The 17,034-nt window shown below is 42.0% G+C and overlaps 1 protein-coding gene across 2 annotated transcripts; it reads right to left on the bottom strand.

The window, feature by feature from the left end:
* On the bottom strand, nucleotides 1-13,427 carry QRFPR (pyroglutamylated RFamide peptide receptor). 2 transcript variants are annotated; one of them, XM_064711628.1, is made up of 6 exons: nucleotides 12,932-13,427; nucleotides 5,145-5,303; nucleotides 4,515-4,576; nucleotides 3,543-3,778; nucleotides 3,107-3,204; nucleotides 1-2,174 (listed from the first exon to the last, which is right to left on the bottom strand). In XM_064711628.1, exons 1-6 carry the CDS (start codon nucleotides 13,269-13,271, stop codon nucleotides 1,771-1,773), a joined length of 1,299 nt encoding a protein of 432 aa, XP_064567698.1. In that variant the 5' UTR covers nucleotides 13,272-13,427; the 3' UTR covers nucleotides 1-1,770. The 2 variants fall into 2 exon arrangements, with proteins under 2 accessions (XP_064567698.1, XP_064567699.1); XM_064711629.1 differs by having other exon boundaries at nucleotides 2,034-2,174; nucleotides 3,107-3,151.
* Nucleotides 13,428-17,034: the final 3,607 nt, after the last annotated feature.

The following is a 17,034-nucleotide window of genomic DNA, read 5'->3' as shown; positions in this document are numbered from 1 at the left end:
TAAAGGAACTTTAATGAAAATAAAATTAATACTACAGCAGTTATTCATTGACACAACGTTTTATGAGACAACAGAAGCAGGGAAGACAAAACAAAAACAGAAGATACTTGGAAGTTCTGGTTAAATGCTTGTTAAAATCTGCCACTGAAATTAGCAGTACAAATAAATAAATAAATAGCTTAAAATAAATCAGTTTTCAGTCACAGATTCTATCCAAACACATAGTTGTCAGCATCAGACAGCTGAACTTTATATCTGAGGAAAACCATGATGATAACCCGATAAACTCTTAATTCCTGGCCCTCAGGACAAGTCAGGAGCTTTCAGTCATTGCACAGGAGTGTATCAAACAGAATATAAAATATACATATGTGAACAAAGCGTGTCACAAACCCATTGCAATCTGTAGACACTACAGAAGGATGAGATGACATCCAAATTATACAAGGATATTTTACTCTAGGTTTTTATTTACAATGAAGTGTAAAGTAGCAATGTAAAAGAATCTTAAATTGACTGCCAAGGCAGCACCAATGTCCCATAGGTGAGGTAAGGGGTGACAGAAGAGAGCACTGACATTTTACAGGCTGCTAAAGGATCCAACCTAATCTCAGCTGGAGTGGCAAATTCTGAATTTCAAGGCCTCATTTATGGAATCTCAGTGTACCAGTTCAGATCACACTTACCTCCCCCAGTCCCACACTTGCAAACACACCTTGGCAATTTTGCAGTTGGGCCCACTGAGAGCAAAAACATTTAGAATTTATAAGAATATCAACCTCACTTAGTATGAAGCCTAAAATAACAAAGCACTGGCCCAGCTGTCAGACAGCAATCAATCCCCTTTGAAGATGATGGACAGACAAGAGAAGTGTCTGGTCAAAAGATCATGGTATTCCATTGAAAGTCTTCCATGACAGGCTCTGGATCAGGCCCCTGTAACCCTCCAGAAAATGGCAACAACACCCTTTCAACCTGAGAGTCACATGCCCAAGCATGACTAGAAGTTCAGAGCAGTTTTACTCTACAGTCCACACCTCCTGCATCTGCACTCTCTTGTACAGCACTTTTCCAGCCTCTCCATTTTCCAGCAGAACAATGCAGTTTGCAGGGCAGCAAAATAGCATTGGAATTTGTACCCAGGAATGAACCTGTAAACAGCACAGGAATTATGCATGCATTGACTAATATGCTTCCTGTTAAATCTGAACATGCATGTAATGTTTAAACCTTAAACCTCTTCAGAGTCATGTTCTGGATAACTCTTTCATATTCCCTATTTTTTTTTCTAAAATGGAACTGCATTTCAGTCTCCATCTTTCCTGAACTCAGCTGTGAAGCTGCTCTGTCCTCAAAGATGCAGAAAGTAGATCTGACAATGTCATCCCCATGTCAGCTGTCCCAAAAAGGTGCACACGCTCTCCATAGTTCCTGTCTCCATGCATTCAGCTGTGCACAGTCCAGACACACAATAAATGGAGCAAGCAGCAGTTGTTTGGTTTATCTGCAGCAGAGGGCAAACAAGCCCTAAATTAGGTCAGGAAGCAATTTTTTTCTCCTGGAAATCACACAGTAATGCTCATTTCCAAAATCTTACTCCTCGTAATTATAAAATAAATATTACATTTTCTCAGTCACTATCCCAACATTATTAGAGTCCACACATCATCTTCCCCCCTCATTTCAGCATGCAAAGCAGCAAACTCTTTTAATGGCTTATTGAGATGAACATAAAGAGAACAACTCTCCATTGCCAACCCCCTTGTGATGCTACTGTCCATTTCCCACTGCAGAGTGCACAGTAAGCTCAGAGCTGAACAGGACCAGGTGCCTTTTCAAATTCCTTTTGGAAGCTGGCTGATCACAGAACTTGACCTCGATGTTGCCATCACTGAATGCCTCCCTCCTGCCTTCGTCCGAATCCGTGGGATCTTTCTGAGATGCACTTGGCTTTTTCCTCCTCATGGTAATTCCTGAGTTCCCAAGCTGCCTGCTTGGGGATGTGTTGTCTTTCATCACGCAGAAGCAGAGGGCAGACAGAAAATTTTTCTTGAAGTTCTCATTCATGAAAGCATACACAATAGGGTTACAAATAGAATTGAAGAATCCTATTATCTGGACAATTGCAAAAATCATTTTGATTGTCACATCATCATACTCCTTCTCAAAATTACCTGCAGAGAAGAAGAGAAATATGTTCTAAGTACAGAAGGTCATAAATGCTTACTACTTAGTCTGTTTATATCCAGTTTGGCATTAGATGTTTTTGTTTAAAATCAACAAAAACCCATGCTGGGAGCTCTTAACATTAGCAATTGAGTTTTCTCAACAAGATAAAATCAAGATCTATCACACAGTCCTGCTTTGTGTGTAGACAGTAACAGAATCAAAAGAAAGGAAATTTATGAGCCAAAAAAGCTGACTGGCTGAACTATTGATTTATCTGCTACAATCTTTTTTGTGACAGAAGACAAAGGAACTCTACCTGCCTTTAGCAAGTAGAGTACAACTACTGAAAAATTCCTCTTGTTCCTGCTCATAGGTTGCTCCAGTATCCATGGAGGAGGTGGGAGATGAACAGTGCAAGACCCCAGAGAATAAGGCAAATAGCAAAAAAGCCAACACAAAAGCATTGAGGGCCTTTCCAAGCCAGTTTTCAGCAAAGAGCACTGAAAAGCTCCAGCTGATTGATTGGATATCATCACTGTGATGTCCAGTATTTATATTTCCAATATGCCTACCACAATAAAAGGGATAAATATTTCATTGTAAGTGTAACTCAAAACAGTTAAGTTAAATTAAATATAATTAAAAACTTCAAGATGTTTTATGCTCAGAAATAACTTTTACCTTCCAGCCAAGCCCTTTTGGCCTTTCAGCAAATGAGGGCAACATAAGACATGGTAAGAAAAAAAATCTACACAGACAGGCTCACCCCTCTAACACTCCTGGTTTTCCTTAAAGCAGAACATCAACCTTTGCTAGCTGAAGGTATTTCAGAGCTGAATGCTGTAGCATCATTAGCTTCTCACCATCTGAAGTCCCATTAACTAATAAAAACCCCAAAACTCCAGACTTTATTCTATGAGATATGGCAGGTACTCACTGTACTCCATCATCATGTGAATCACATGGAAAGGGGCCCAACAGACTGCAAAGAGAAACACCACTGTCACCATCATAACAATTGCTCGCTTCTTCTTCCTGAAATTGCACCAAGAATTCCACACTGAATCACTGGGAACTGGCTGGCAGTTACACATCTCTCTTCAAGTTACATCTGGGACTGTGTTCTGATGGCTGCAGATTCAAATAAAACCCTCAAGGAAAGCTCAGAAGTACACAATCCCCTTGGAAAGAAAAAATGCATCATGGTATAAATCTAGCACTTGATTTCTCTTTTTTGGGACAGCAGAGCACTTTGCAGCATGACAGCAGCATGTCTTGCAAGGCATTTTCAACTCTATTCAGAAGGAATAATAAAAAAGTCAGGAATAAAGCTTTCTAGAAGTCAAAGTTCCAAGTGCATTTTGCTTACAAACCTTGATATTTTAGACATTTCACTCCCATGAATGGTTTGAAGAACTGAAGCGTCTCCCACTCGTTTCTTAATCCAGAGTTCATAGCCAATTTTAGTGTACAGAAAGAGCATCAGCATCAGAGGCAGAAGGAAGAGTATAACAAGAATAAAGGTCGTATAGATCTTCTGATAAATGGGACTGGCCCATTCTTCCAAGCAACAAACATGCACTTTTTCATATAAAAAGTCATATTTAACCTGTAGCAAATGCAAAGAAGATGAGTCAATAAAGTGTTTTATCCCAAGTGTAAAACCCAAGCACATTCAGATATTCCTTGCTCTTAATGAAACAACCGAAATTCAACAGATTTTTCAGAGTGACACAAGTCTTTCAAGCACTTGTCCAATCAAATACTTGGTTCAATCCAAACTGACAAAAAAAGGCAGGGAGATGCTCTGATTTGTACTTCAAAGGAGATCTTGGCTACACATTTTGCAAGTAAAGATGGATGTATGGAAACCTCACATTAGCCACTTGAAAAAACAAGAAAATTATCAACATTCAGATTCACAAGCAGCAGATTCTGCTAAGTCTTCTGCCTAACCTCCAAACGTGTGTGGTAACTCATCAACTATAATGAGCAGCTAATTAATTCTAAACTAAGCACAGCTCTTCCAGATGTTGGGGAGCATTGTGTCATCCTGAAACAACAATCTAAGCCCTCTATTCCTGTGTGCCAGTGCAAAAGAAATCCACAGTGGAAGTCACAGATGTAATTAACTCTTCTTTGATGTAATTAGGGAGAACAGCCATGACTAGTACATGCAAGCTCTAATCCTCAGCCTTTCCCAGGCTGGCATACAGAACCAAAGCTCCACCTCCCTCCCTTATCCCCCTCTAATTTCACAGGAGTTGATTCAATTTCACCTAAAGGTGGAGGAAGATGCAGCAAGGACTGAGTTCAATAAGCAAACCCCCAATGACCTAACTCACCTCAAGGCGCTGCACGTACCACATGGGCGACCCCACAAGGAGAGCCAGCACCCACACTATGCCTGTAAACAAAGACATTTTTTCATACTTTGTGCAACAAGCAGGATGTGCTATGAACAGTTCAACAGCTTTGAAAAGTCAGGCAAGGTAGAAAACTGTAGCAAATAATAAAGTTTTCTATGAGGCATTCATCAGTCAACACATCAATAAGAGCATGCTCTTTTGACAGCAGCTGTCTGTCTCTCAAACCACCTCCATGTATTGATATTCCACAGGGAAACGCACTCAATCTGCACAAGGAGCATTAAATAAACCTCTTTCTGTAACAATGGAAGGGTCATTTCCCTGGGACACTTTTTAATCAGAGCTTGCACATTTTGAACTTTTCTTAAAAAAAAAAAAAAGGGGGCTAAAGGTTCATCTTCGTTAAGTACATTTTGGACTTCACATGCTAAGTCCCTTGTGAGAGCTTTGGCTGGTGAATACTTGACTTGTAGGCGCTATCCTTGAGCTATTTTATAAAGGTCAATTAACTCTGCCTCTGAATCACTGGTCATATCACTGCCATCTGTGGATCCACACTGAAGATCATTTCTCACACACAATTACTGGAGATGCCTAAAATCTTACCAAGCATGGTGAAAGCTCTTTTATTGGTGTACTGCCACTTCATTTTCAGTGGATGCACAATTCCCTGGTGTCTTTCCACAGCAATGCAGGTCATGGTAAGGATCTCAGTTACAATAGCAGTGGACTGGACAAACGGAACCATCTTGCAAGCAAAGGCACCTGCAATAATCAGAAAGTAAGGCATGCAACAGCTGTTAACTCCATTACTAAAAACAACAGACCAAGATTGTTAAATTTATTGTAACATCTCAACTGCTGAGTCACCTATTTAAGCCATTTGTCAAATGCAGCTCTCCATAGCCATTCTTTGTTGTAGACACCTGCAAAGCCAAGATTTCTAAGGACATATTCACTTCTAAGTGTCACCAGTCTGACACTTACCCCTATTTCACTTTTGACCAAGTCTTCCATCATCTGTTTTCAAACACCTCCAGTTACAGAGCCATTTATTATTTTTTCATTTTGGCAGACTATGAAGGTCTGAGTGTAACCTGTTTAAAAGTTTACCTTTTCTGCTGTAGCAAACACATTCCCTAAGCTCATTTACATATCACTCTATCTGTACACTTGAGCATTTAATGCATCATCCTGTCAAATGAGATTTATAGAGGAGGAGGCGTAAGAGGAAAAATTTAACCCCTTCATCATCCTTCTGTTCTCCAAGTCTCCCTCTCTGCTGATTACCAATTTATGTTAGTGCCACTTTCCAATCCAAATGCAATTTCCTGCCTGTATTTTCTAAGTTCTACAGGTTCCTATAGTGTTTATGCAACTTCAACTTTTATTGCTGACACAGCTTTCCAAAGTCCATATTCAATTTTTAATGTGTTAGTCATTCTCCATTACCCATTCTCAAGTCCTAACCATCTTAGAAAGTCATATAAATAATTCTGTTAAAAAATCTTACTTTAATGCCCTTCCCAATCTACTTCTCCTTTACCCATTTTTTGACCCTGAGATAATTTTCTCTGTACTTCCAGAGTTTCCTTACACTCTCTTACAGTTCAGTATTAGCTATTCTTTTCAGGGTTATTTGTCCTTACCAGACTATTATTTACACCTTACTCAGATATAATCCATAAACCCAAAACAGCCTAAGAAGTATCTGATCCAATTTTCAGTCAGGCTTTAAGATGCTACAGACACCTTAAGCAGTAACAGCACAAAAAAAGAGAAAACAAACAGAAAACTCTGAAAACTTAATCCTACCTTCCATGAAGGGAACAAGCCAACTTCTGCTTGATGGGCCAGGCTAAAATCCACTCCAGCTTACAAGAAGGAACTGGTTTGCTATTGGTCTTGCCAATCCTAGTTGCCCCAAAATCCCTTTTTCTGTGGCTCCATGAAGGGAAGGAGAGGACAAACAGCAATGGGTGGAAATCAAGCACATATTCAACATCAGCAGCATGATGGATGTGCACACAGATCTGGCTTAAACCAGAATAAAAACACATCATGCAGCCCTTTCGAGTTCCTTGCATGAAATCTTAGCATTTAGCCAGTAGCAACTGCATGGCTGAGGATGCATTGGGCTGCATAAATACATATACCCAATATGTATTTTTCCAGAGCATCAGGGAGAGCAAGACAAGACATCCTCACATCTTCTATCAACTGCAATTCATAAAATAAAATTGCCCCTGCTCCTTCCTGGGCATCAGTAATGCCTAAGGAGAAGTCTCATGAAACAGACAATATTTTACTAACTCAGCACCTCATCAGCTTCTCACTACACCCAGTACAGAATGTGCTGCACACACAGCACCAGACCCCCTCTGTCAAATTCACATCCTTCACCCAGTGGGCTCCAACTTCTGTTGTGAGATCAAACCAAAAGCAAGCTCAAATCCTACCTGCTCTGCACACAGCAAATGGGCAATGTGACCAAAGAGCTCGTTTTCCATTTCTGCATCACTAAGTTAGAAGGGACTCCTGCTACAAATAAACAGAAGAGCCAAACTTGTTAATGAAATGTTTAAATTTCTGTTTCACTAAGGAAATAAGTTCAGGTCTGAGTGCTGAAGCTGGAGGAAAACTGAAAAAAAAGGCAAACAAACACAAAACCAAGCTAAAAAAACAACTCAAACTTTGACCATAGGCTATTTCTTACAGTTTGAAAAAGGCCAGATGTCGCAGACATTTTTTCATAGAAATCCTTTCTTTCACATTTGTCTATCTTCTGGGAAGCAGAGCCCCAGAAGAAGAATGCAAACAATTGTTATCAGCTGCTGTGAAATGTAGCAGGTGCCCCTGTGATTGGCTCATCTTCCTTGTGTACCATTAAAGGCCAATCACAGGAGCAACTCAGGGACAGATTCCCTGCACACAGAACTTTGTTATTCATTCTTTCTATTCTATTCTTAGCTTAGCAGCCTCTGCAACTTCTCTTCTTATTCTTTTTAGTATAGTTATAATGTATTATATATCTTATATGAATAATCAAGCCTTCTGATCAAGAAACAAGATTCTCATCCTTCTCTCACCCCAGTGACCATCTAAAGCCACTGTAATAGCCAGACTCAAACCCACTTGAACTGAACCTGCCTTACAGGATTGCCCTGTATTGCACCGCTCCTCCACTCAAGTCCCAACATCCCAGGGCACTCTTAGGAAGCACAGCAGCATCACTATTACTCAAGTAACAAAATGAAAATAACTTTCAGCATCAGTCTGGTGGAATTTCCAGCTGGTTGCTACCCAGCTACTACAGAACAAAGGGAACACCCCAAACTGGGAGAGAACTCTCCAATTCCCAGATGCCCATTGTTTGTTTTTACAGATGTCTTCTCATTTTCTTCCCAGCAACCACACTGTCCAAGAGCACAGACTACCACTCACTATGCCTTGAGCTGAACTCCCAGGAGAAAAGGCTGCAAAAAAACCCTCTAATTTATCTTTTTGAAGACCAACACACAAAAAGTAAGCACTTTAACTATACAAAAGTAGCTAAAAGTAAAAGTCTACATAATGCCTGCAGGTTGAGCCTACTGAGCTGGACAAGTGCCATCAGCACTTCCAGAAATGGGAAGCAAAAGGATATTTTTCATGAGCTGGAATACAAACACCTGCTCTGAGGCACACAGCACACATTTTGGGGACTTGGAGGCCACAGCAAAACAGCCACAAAGTTTTTTTATAAACGAGAACCACGGTTTTCCAAATGAATAACAGGTAAAAGCTAGTCAAAAAACATCTATGTATCAAAAGTAAAACCAGAACAGAACTGGAGCTTCCCTGAAGCTTCTATTGCCACCATGCACAGGGTCACTGTTATTAAAAATAAAATATCCCTTCAGGGCTCTGGTGCTGGCCCTGAATTGGAACTCACTACACAAAGGCTTCCCATTATCTGAAATCAGGAGACCTTCAAGTGCCTTGAAATTCAAACCTCCATCTTAAGACTGTTGAGCAAGGAAGCCACCCCTCCTTCACAGAAGTATTTAAAACAGATTTGCTTAGGGGTAAAAGAGAAAAAAATCAACTGTTCAGGATGTCAGGGCCACCTGGGAGAATTCAATGGAATTCTGACATCAACACACCTGAGATCCATCCACCATCCTTACTGTGTTTGAATGGGATTTAATCCTGAGTCCTTGTATTTGGCAAAATAGTGACTGTTCTTCACATCAAGCCTCTTCTTGGCTTTTCAAGCCACAGTTTTATTTATAAATCTATAGCAGCCATTCCCAACTGCTTAGATAATTACTGGAGACTTTCTCCAGATCTTTCAATACTTGAAATTATATTACTTTTTTTTTCATTTCAAATTACAAACATTAACAGGCCTTTACAGACGGAAAATGAAATTTACTGTGAAATAAGGTAATTATTTCAGAACAATGCATGCACATTTCACTTAATATTTGATCCATTTGTGTAAAACAGGCTTCACCTGAAGCAAGAATAAATTGATACAGTCCCATTCTCAAGTGTCTGTTAGTTGAAAGTCTACTATGGAAAAAAACTGAGAAAAAAGTGGCAAATTTTACTATAATAAAGACATGGTAAGATTTGAGGAAAAAAATTTAATTATGCTATTACATCATAGTAAACACAGTGAAATGAAAATAAGACTGAGATAGGCAAAAACCCAGCTGTGTCAAACACATACATTAAAACCATTTCAAGCAATTTTTCACATTCATGTTCAGACTTAACACAGAGTAAGAGAAGATTTTACTAGCTTAAATCTTGGTTAAAATCCAGCTGGTAAACATGTGGCTGTTTGGAACATGGTTTGCAGACTATATGACTAACAGACAAACACAAAGAATAAAAGTCCACTTCAGTGAGGTTCAGTCAAGGTTATTGAAATTTCACTCCAGAAGTTTTCCCAGTGCTGGGTTAAAGGCTAAAGTGCTGGGATCACCTCAAAATCACTGGAACTGTGTTCATTTCTGCACTGGTGGCAGTACAAAAAAGTGTTAACTCTTCTGAGTAATTTAAATAATGATAACACTTCAATTAATACCTTAAATATGTATTAAAATTAAATTATTTTTTATTTTAAATTTATTTTCATAATTAAATTCCCACGCTGTAAGGCTTTCAGAGAACACTTCAAGGGACTGCTAGTCAAGTCAGCACTTCAGCACCCAGAACTGGCCACCTTCAACTGGGAAAGAAAATCATTTGTAACAGAACATTGGGAATGAAAATAACTAATTGCTTCTCTTTTTCAAGAGGCTAAAAGTAATCCTTATGCACTGCTTGCTAAAAAGTGCATTGATTATTCAAGCAGTGAATAGTTTTCCCAACAATAACACATTCAGAGACTGCAAATGTAAATGACTCTCCTGTAAGCGTTTCATGCCTTCATTATGGACACTGTGCCTGGAACTGTGATTTAGTCATTTCAAATATCACTTCTTCTATCAGGGTTACAAAAGTAAAAGCCTGAAAGCATTCTCTGATAAATGTTAAATTGCTCCTTCCTCTGGTAAAATGCTGTTGATCTTGCCCTTGCACTAGAATTTCTGCCACAGCTTGTAATGAGCTCTCTCTACCTCACCTGAAGCAGAGTAAATTGGTTTTTCTCACCTTTTGTAACTTGGGGCAGTCAGCATCACATAGATGATACCCCTAAGGGGGTTGCATACCTGAGCAATGCATTGTTTTACATCAGCTCTTGGTATAGATGCAAGATTTAGTTCTCATCCCTCAGCAAGGAATTTTAAGTGTTCTCACACGTACGGGAAGTTCTGAGGTAACACAGTGCTGGACATATGACAATTAATAAGAAAGTATGCTGGATTTTCATTCAAAGCTTCCCATGAAATGACAGCTATTTCAGCTGCAAAGTTTAAACTGGGAAATGAAATCATATGCTGTCACTATTACACTCACACAGCTACACAGATTCTTAGAGGCATCAGAGAATCAAAAGCAGGACCAGTTCAAATCTGTTTTTAGTCAATATGGTGCTGCTTCCAATGGTTACCCAAAAGAGTTAAAGGGTCTGTGCTAATGCTGCTTGATCACCAGGCAAAGTGAGGCACACTGACATTTTTAAGTGAAAATACTATGGAAAAAGCCACAGCTTCAGCTACTCTGAAACTGTGGCAGTTCTTTTGTTTGCATTACAGCGTTTGCAGTCCTCTCCTCCCCTCTCCCATGCTTCTGTGGGTTTCAGCAGGGGAAGCAACAAACATATGCAAGCATGGAAATAAAGAACCTGTTCTAAACTGAGCACAAGTACAACACATTCACATCCCGGTTCCCGTCACCTAGTACAGACACTTGTTTTAGTGATGCAAGTAAATCAAGACAGAAAGTGACTGAAGGCTCAGATTCCCGGATCAGTTTCTAGCATCAAGTGTCTCAGGATGCACCACTTCATCCACCAAGGATACATCACAAGTGAAATCACCTTTTTCATAACAGACTTGGATCTTGCACTACTCAGTGATGTTGCACTACAGTGGATGAGAACAAGATTTTTTCTGACTCCAAAATGAAAGGCAAAAGGCACATGAAACCAGTTAAGCCAGCAAGGAAAAGACTCCTCCAGAACTGGCAGGCTCTGATTCACAGTACAACTTTAATCACCACTCACACTTCATGTCAGCATCAGGAACCAGATACCCTTGGGATACCATCAGTTCATGTATTTGTTTTCCTCAATTTTACTTCACACCCCCCCATCACCAATCCATGCTATTACTTATTCTGTCCTCCCAACACTGTGTCAATTCAAGGCAATGATTTCACCAGATTAAAAGACCTATGCGTTCACTGAAAATGCTCTAGCACAGCAAAGAGAGCAGGCAAAAAACACAGTAATCCCCAGAGAACAGTGGGCTTTAGCTGCCCAAATACTGAATATCTGAAGAGATTTGCTGTAATCATGCTAGAGCTTTCACATTCATTGCTTCCAGATTTTGGTCAGGCACCCTCAGTAACAGAGTGTAAATAAAGGGATACATATTTTTCCACCTGTTCCACCTACCCATGCCCTATCTCCTCTAATTCACCCCACACAGAGGCTTCGGTTGATTCTGATCAGATATTTGGTCAAGCTGACAAATCAGACCTTTCCTTAGGAGAGAGAACAATCACAAAGCTTATCTTCCCCAAAACAGCTCATAAAAAAAAAAGCACAGTTCTTCTTACTATCAGTAATCCCAGGAGCTTTGGATTCATCACTTCTCATTGAAGTTTCTGTAATAAAGCCCATTTCTCACATGTGCTCCAAGTATTCTCTGACCTGTCAATTCCCACCCAGCACTCTAGTCTGTGGGAAGTTCTGGAATTAAATCTCCATGTTATGACAATCTTCACTGTTGTCTCCAAACAACAGAAACACAGTAAGCCTTGGAAATTGAAGCATCAACGTGTCACTTGATCAACATCTTTAGTGATCACTCCAAAATATTGTGAAAAAAATATTTCAGTTTGTGGTTGTACAAGATACTGTCTGCTACTTGCTGCAAAAGCACCCCTTTTATTTTTCCACTTATAATTGTCAAACATTGTTTAAAGAAAAAAAAATAAATACCGTATACAATTCTACTGCACCTTTCTCTGCTTGCTCTTTACTGCTTTGGAACTGGGATCCATAGAAAAAAAAAAAATTCCTTCTTTCCAGGTATCAGGGAAGCTTTGCCAAAAGGTTCTTCACATCAACAGGATACAACAGAGCTCCCAAGAATAAAAAAAAAATTAAAAAAAATTTAAAGGTGCATTATTTCTGCATAAATTCTACACGTTCTCCCAGTCACTTGTTCCTTCAAGGACATTCTTTTTCCTCACAAAATGTTAAGGAGGACTGTCTCCGAGCTGACAGCTGTCAGAGGAACTTAAGATGCATAAAGATTGACACCTCACTTGCCAGACAGATTTCATTACTTAGCCATAAAATGAAGGGGAAAAAAAAAGGAGAGAAAGCAGTACGGCAAGACTCCACACAACGAACCGCTTCCCACACGCACACCGCAACTTTGAAGGAATACAAGGTGGAAAGGGCACTGGGTTATTTGAACATAACCTGAGGGAGGGATGGAGAGGGCACCCCTCACAAGGAGCGGGAAGGGGAAGGGTCCCTCACTCCTCACTGAGGGCAGCAAGGAAGGGTCCCTCAGTCCTCACTGAGGGCAGGAAGGAAGGGTCCCTCAGTCCTCACTGAGGGCAGGAAGGAAGGGTCCCTCAGTCCTCACTGAGGGCAGGAAGGGTCCCTCGCTGAGGGCAGCAAGGAAGGGTCCCTCAGAGACGGGGGAACGGGGAACGCCGGTCTCGGCTCCCGCCCCGCAGCCCAGCCCGGGAGCGGCCGGCCCGGCCCCGGCACTCACCGCCCAGCCAGTTGGAGGAGATGTTCTGCAGCATGGTGAAGGGCACGCAGAAGAAGGCGATGAAGAGGTCGCTGAGCGCCAGGGAGCAGATGAAGATGTTGGTGACGGTCCTCATGGCTTTGCTGCGGGTCACCACGTAGAGCACCAAGCAGTTGCCGAAGAGCGCCAGGGCGAAGATGAGAACGCAGATGAGGACGAAGGCTATCTTGGTGCGCCCCGGCAGCTCCGGGATGTACACCAGCGGCTGCAGCCCGTAGAGAGCAATGAACTGTTCCCGCGTCACATTGTTGTCCCGCAGGAGCTGCGCGAACTGCTCCGGGGTGATGTTCAGGGACCGCATGGCGCCCGCTCTGGGACCGACACCCCACCCTCCGCCGTCTCAGCGCCGCCGTCCGGGCCCCGCCATGGCCGGACCACTGCCCCTGTGGCGGCGGCGAAGGGAGCGCGCAGGGCCGGGAGCGCACCGGGAGCAGCCCGCGGGCGGCGGCGGCTCCGCCCGGACACAAACTTGGAGCGGCGGCGCCGCCCGCGGCCGCGGCGGGAGCGGCAGCCAATCAGTGCGGGGTGCGCGCTCGCCCCGGCCCCCGAGCTGTGGAGCGGCACGGGCGCGAGGCGGCCGCTGTGAGCGGGGAGCGCGCGGGGAGGCCCTCAGATCGCCGCCCCTCACAGCAGCGCCGCTCTCTCATAAACCCTCACAGCGCTGGGACTGCCCTCACAGCAGCGCCGCTCTCTCACAAGCCCTCACAGCAGCGCCGCTCTCTCATAAACCCTCACAGCGCTGGGACTGCCTTCACAACAGCATCGCTCTCTCACAAGCCCTCACAGCGCTGGGACTGCCTTCACAACAGCATCGCTCTCTCACAAGCCCTCACAGCGCTGGGACTCCTTCACAACCTCCCCTCACAGCGCTGGGACCCCGTCACAGCATTGCATCCCGTTCACTGGTGTCTCCCCAGCCCAGGCTCACAATGCTCAAGGTGGGTGCTGGCACTACCATATCAGCCTCTCCTCTCGCTCGGATCAGGCTGAGCGAGAAAGGAAAGAGATGATGGTGTGGGGAACATGGCCTCTTGTGTGAGGGGAGGCTCATGCCACCCACAGCGGGTCCCGCTGGTGCTGATTCATGCCCATCCCAAACAAGACAAGCGTAGGGATTTTATCTGCCCTGCCAGCCCCCTTTGTGCCAACGCCACTCCCAAAACACTGAAACAACTCCCCAAATCTCAAACGGAAAAGTTCTCTACACTTCACTGAGAGGACAGGAGGCTCCTGAAGACGCCTTTCCCAGCAGTACAACCACTCTCGCCAAGGGAGATGTGACCGGATTCCATCCCACACAACCTGGCTGGCAAAGCAATGCAGGTAAGATCATAAAGGCTAGTAAGGTGCATTCAGCTGTGACTTAAAAAAAAAATTAAAGGCCTCTGCAGTTTAAATATGAATAATAATAATGGCTAATGTCTAACAGAGGGACCAAGTTGAAAATAGGCATTGATTTCTCTTCCAGCCTAATTTAAATTGCCCAGTACAGCTTTCTCACTATCACAGGAAATATCCCCTTTGTAAGATAGTACATTGAATAGTAACAATTTGCTTTAATCAGTCACGTAAGAAATTACCAAAAAGTACTCAGAGAAGGCAATAACAATATGAGAGCCTGTCTGGCAACACTTCCCACCCTCACAGAAATAGATGTTTCATAGGGAAGTCACATCACCAAGGAGAATGATGCAAAATTACATTTTGTATTAAACGGATGTTCCATGGCCTGGGTACATAATTTTCCTGTACAAGTGAACCTCTAGAAAAGAATGAAGAAAAGTCTAGCCAAAGCTGTTATTTATAGAGTTTCTGGGTTGCAAAGGAAAATTGGAGAAGAAAAACTTCACCACCAATTCATTTTCAGCAAAATAAATATGCTCAACAATACCAAAGGTATTTTGTGTCATCTTTGAAAAAAAAAAAAAAAAGAAATTCTGTCAAGTGGAAATCAATGGAGAGAAGTTCCAATGCCTGCACTAACCTGTGCTTCTTCAGTCCTCCACGTGCTGACATCCCTCACTCTCTCTGGGTGTAGGTCCATGGCAGACTGACTTTATTATCCCATGCTGAGAGGAAATGTCAGTTTCCTTGGGTGCAGCGTTGCTGTTTTCCTCTTGAGATTAATGCCATTGGGGTCTGTCTCTGACAGACCTTCTAAGTCTTGTTCTGGAAAGCAAGTGCTCATTAGTCTGACTCAGATACTGACAGCCTCTTTCACATTTCCTTAGGCCTGCCTTCTTGGCTGGAAAAGTTGGTCTTTTATTCCCATCATGATCCTGCTGGGCTTATGCTCTGTATCACACAGACAGTCTTCTCTTGAAATCAATTTTCCCAGCACTTTCCCTTAACTACACCAGGTACAGCCTGAAGCCACCTTCATGTCCTCTGTTCACAAATCCTTCCCTGTGTTGCTTTCTTTTCCCTCTTCCCCCTCCACTTTGTGCTGGTGACAGCACCCTCATTTGGGAGCTCTTCTATTAGCACAAGGCAGATGTGTTCCTGCAGATTTCATTCCTGTCAGAGAAAAGGGCCAAACCTGGAGGCCAGTCTGTCATCCTGGACTGCAGTGCTGTTCATTGTAAAAAGCATCCAAGTGTGTCTGGAACAAATAAATGGGAATAAGCTCTCACCTAAATAGTGCAGATATAGCCTGACTTTATGGTTAGCATGGACATTAGTTTTTTCATATATCCTTGTTTTATTGCTACGATTGCTCATTACAAGTAATCAAACAGCATTAAAATAAACAACATCTGAACGGTTATTCCACAGAACATAAACAAATTTTGAAGCTGTAGGCAATGGAAGGGTGCCATTGCATCTAGTGCAGGTTTAGCTGGATTTTTTGCAGGCAAACAAAGGCACAAAGCAGATCATTTTACAGATAACTTTTCTTGTTAGTACTTACCTACATGGAGAAGATAAAAGTAGGATTTACAGAAACTTTCATTTTCTTTGAGCATTATCCATCCTCTTAGCTGAAACAATAAGAGCAGAGACATGACACAGGTTGTAGGGCAAATCACTGGTAACTGCATTTCCCCACTCCTTGACTTGAATTAAATTGTATTTGGAGTTAAAAGGGTTGAGTTACAAAAGGTGACCTCATCTCAAACCTGTTGAAATTACTGAAATGACTTCTCTGCTTCCCTGGGCCACAAATAATTGGCAGGTTGTGAAAAGTGTTTACTCTTCAGGGCAGCACCTCGTGTTCTGCCTTATCCTGCACCCACTGCTCCAGCTTTTGATGCAGCCACAAAGCAGAGCCGTGTGGGGCTGCCCTGACTCCCCACATGGTGAAACCACCAGCTGTGTAAAACTGGTTTTGTCCAGAACTGGAAAGAGAGGCTGTGTAAGTCTTCTTAACCAAAAATGGATAAAAATGCTTTGTCAAACAAAAGGGGTTTGTTTTCCCTAACTGACACTCCTAAGTCAAAGATTTGAGCAACTTCCCTGCTTCCTTGCTCATCAAAATATGTCCACATACCTTGATTTGTCCTGCATGACTGCTTTCAGATTTTAATGATGATATTTCCAAATTCTTATCAGCAACCTCCAAATGCACTTCTGGTACCACTGAAGTCTATGGAGTGCTGATATTTGTAACAACAGGACACAGGTCATACCCTTACATAATCTGCAATAACAAATTAATCTCTGCTCTAAATTTTTAGTAGCCTGTACATGATAATAATAAATTACAAGCACTGTTCTGTTCCTTTGACAATTATTTATTAAACTGATGCATTTATAAATATAAAACTGGGTTTGAAAAATCCCAAAATCTTCTGGTAAATAATTGATTATATGGAAACTATGCATTTCTCATTGTTCTTAGCTGAACAAAAAAAATAAGCCTCCTACTAATTAACTAACTAGAAATATTTTACTTCTGCGCCTAGAATCCCAGTGGAAAAAACTTGCAATTTTAACACAGATCAAATCTTGGATAATTCTCCTTTGCATATTCTTTGGTCACAAACTGACAGTCTGATAAGCACAGAAAGGTGTGAAATGTGTGTTGTACCAGACTGCACTTCTGTCAGAACCACTCGTTGATT

Source organism: Zonotrichia leucophrys, chromosome 4, assembly GCF_028769735.1.
Source record: "Zonotrichia leucophrys gambelii isolate GWCS_2022_RI chromosome 4, RI_Zleu_2.0, whole genome shotgun sequence".
NCBI lineage: Eukaryota > Metazoa > Chordata > Aves > Passeriformes > Passerellidae > Zonotrichia > Zonotrichia leucophrys.
The sequence above is the reverse complement of the archived record's forward strand: the minus strand, read 5'-3'. Positions and strand labels throughout refer to the sequence as shown.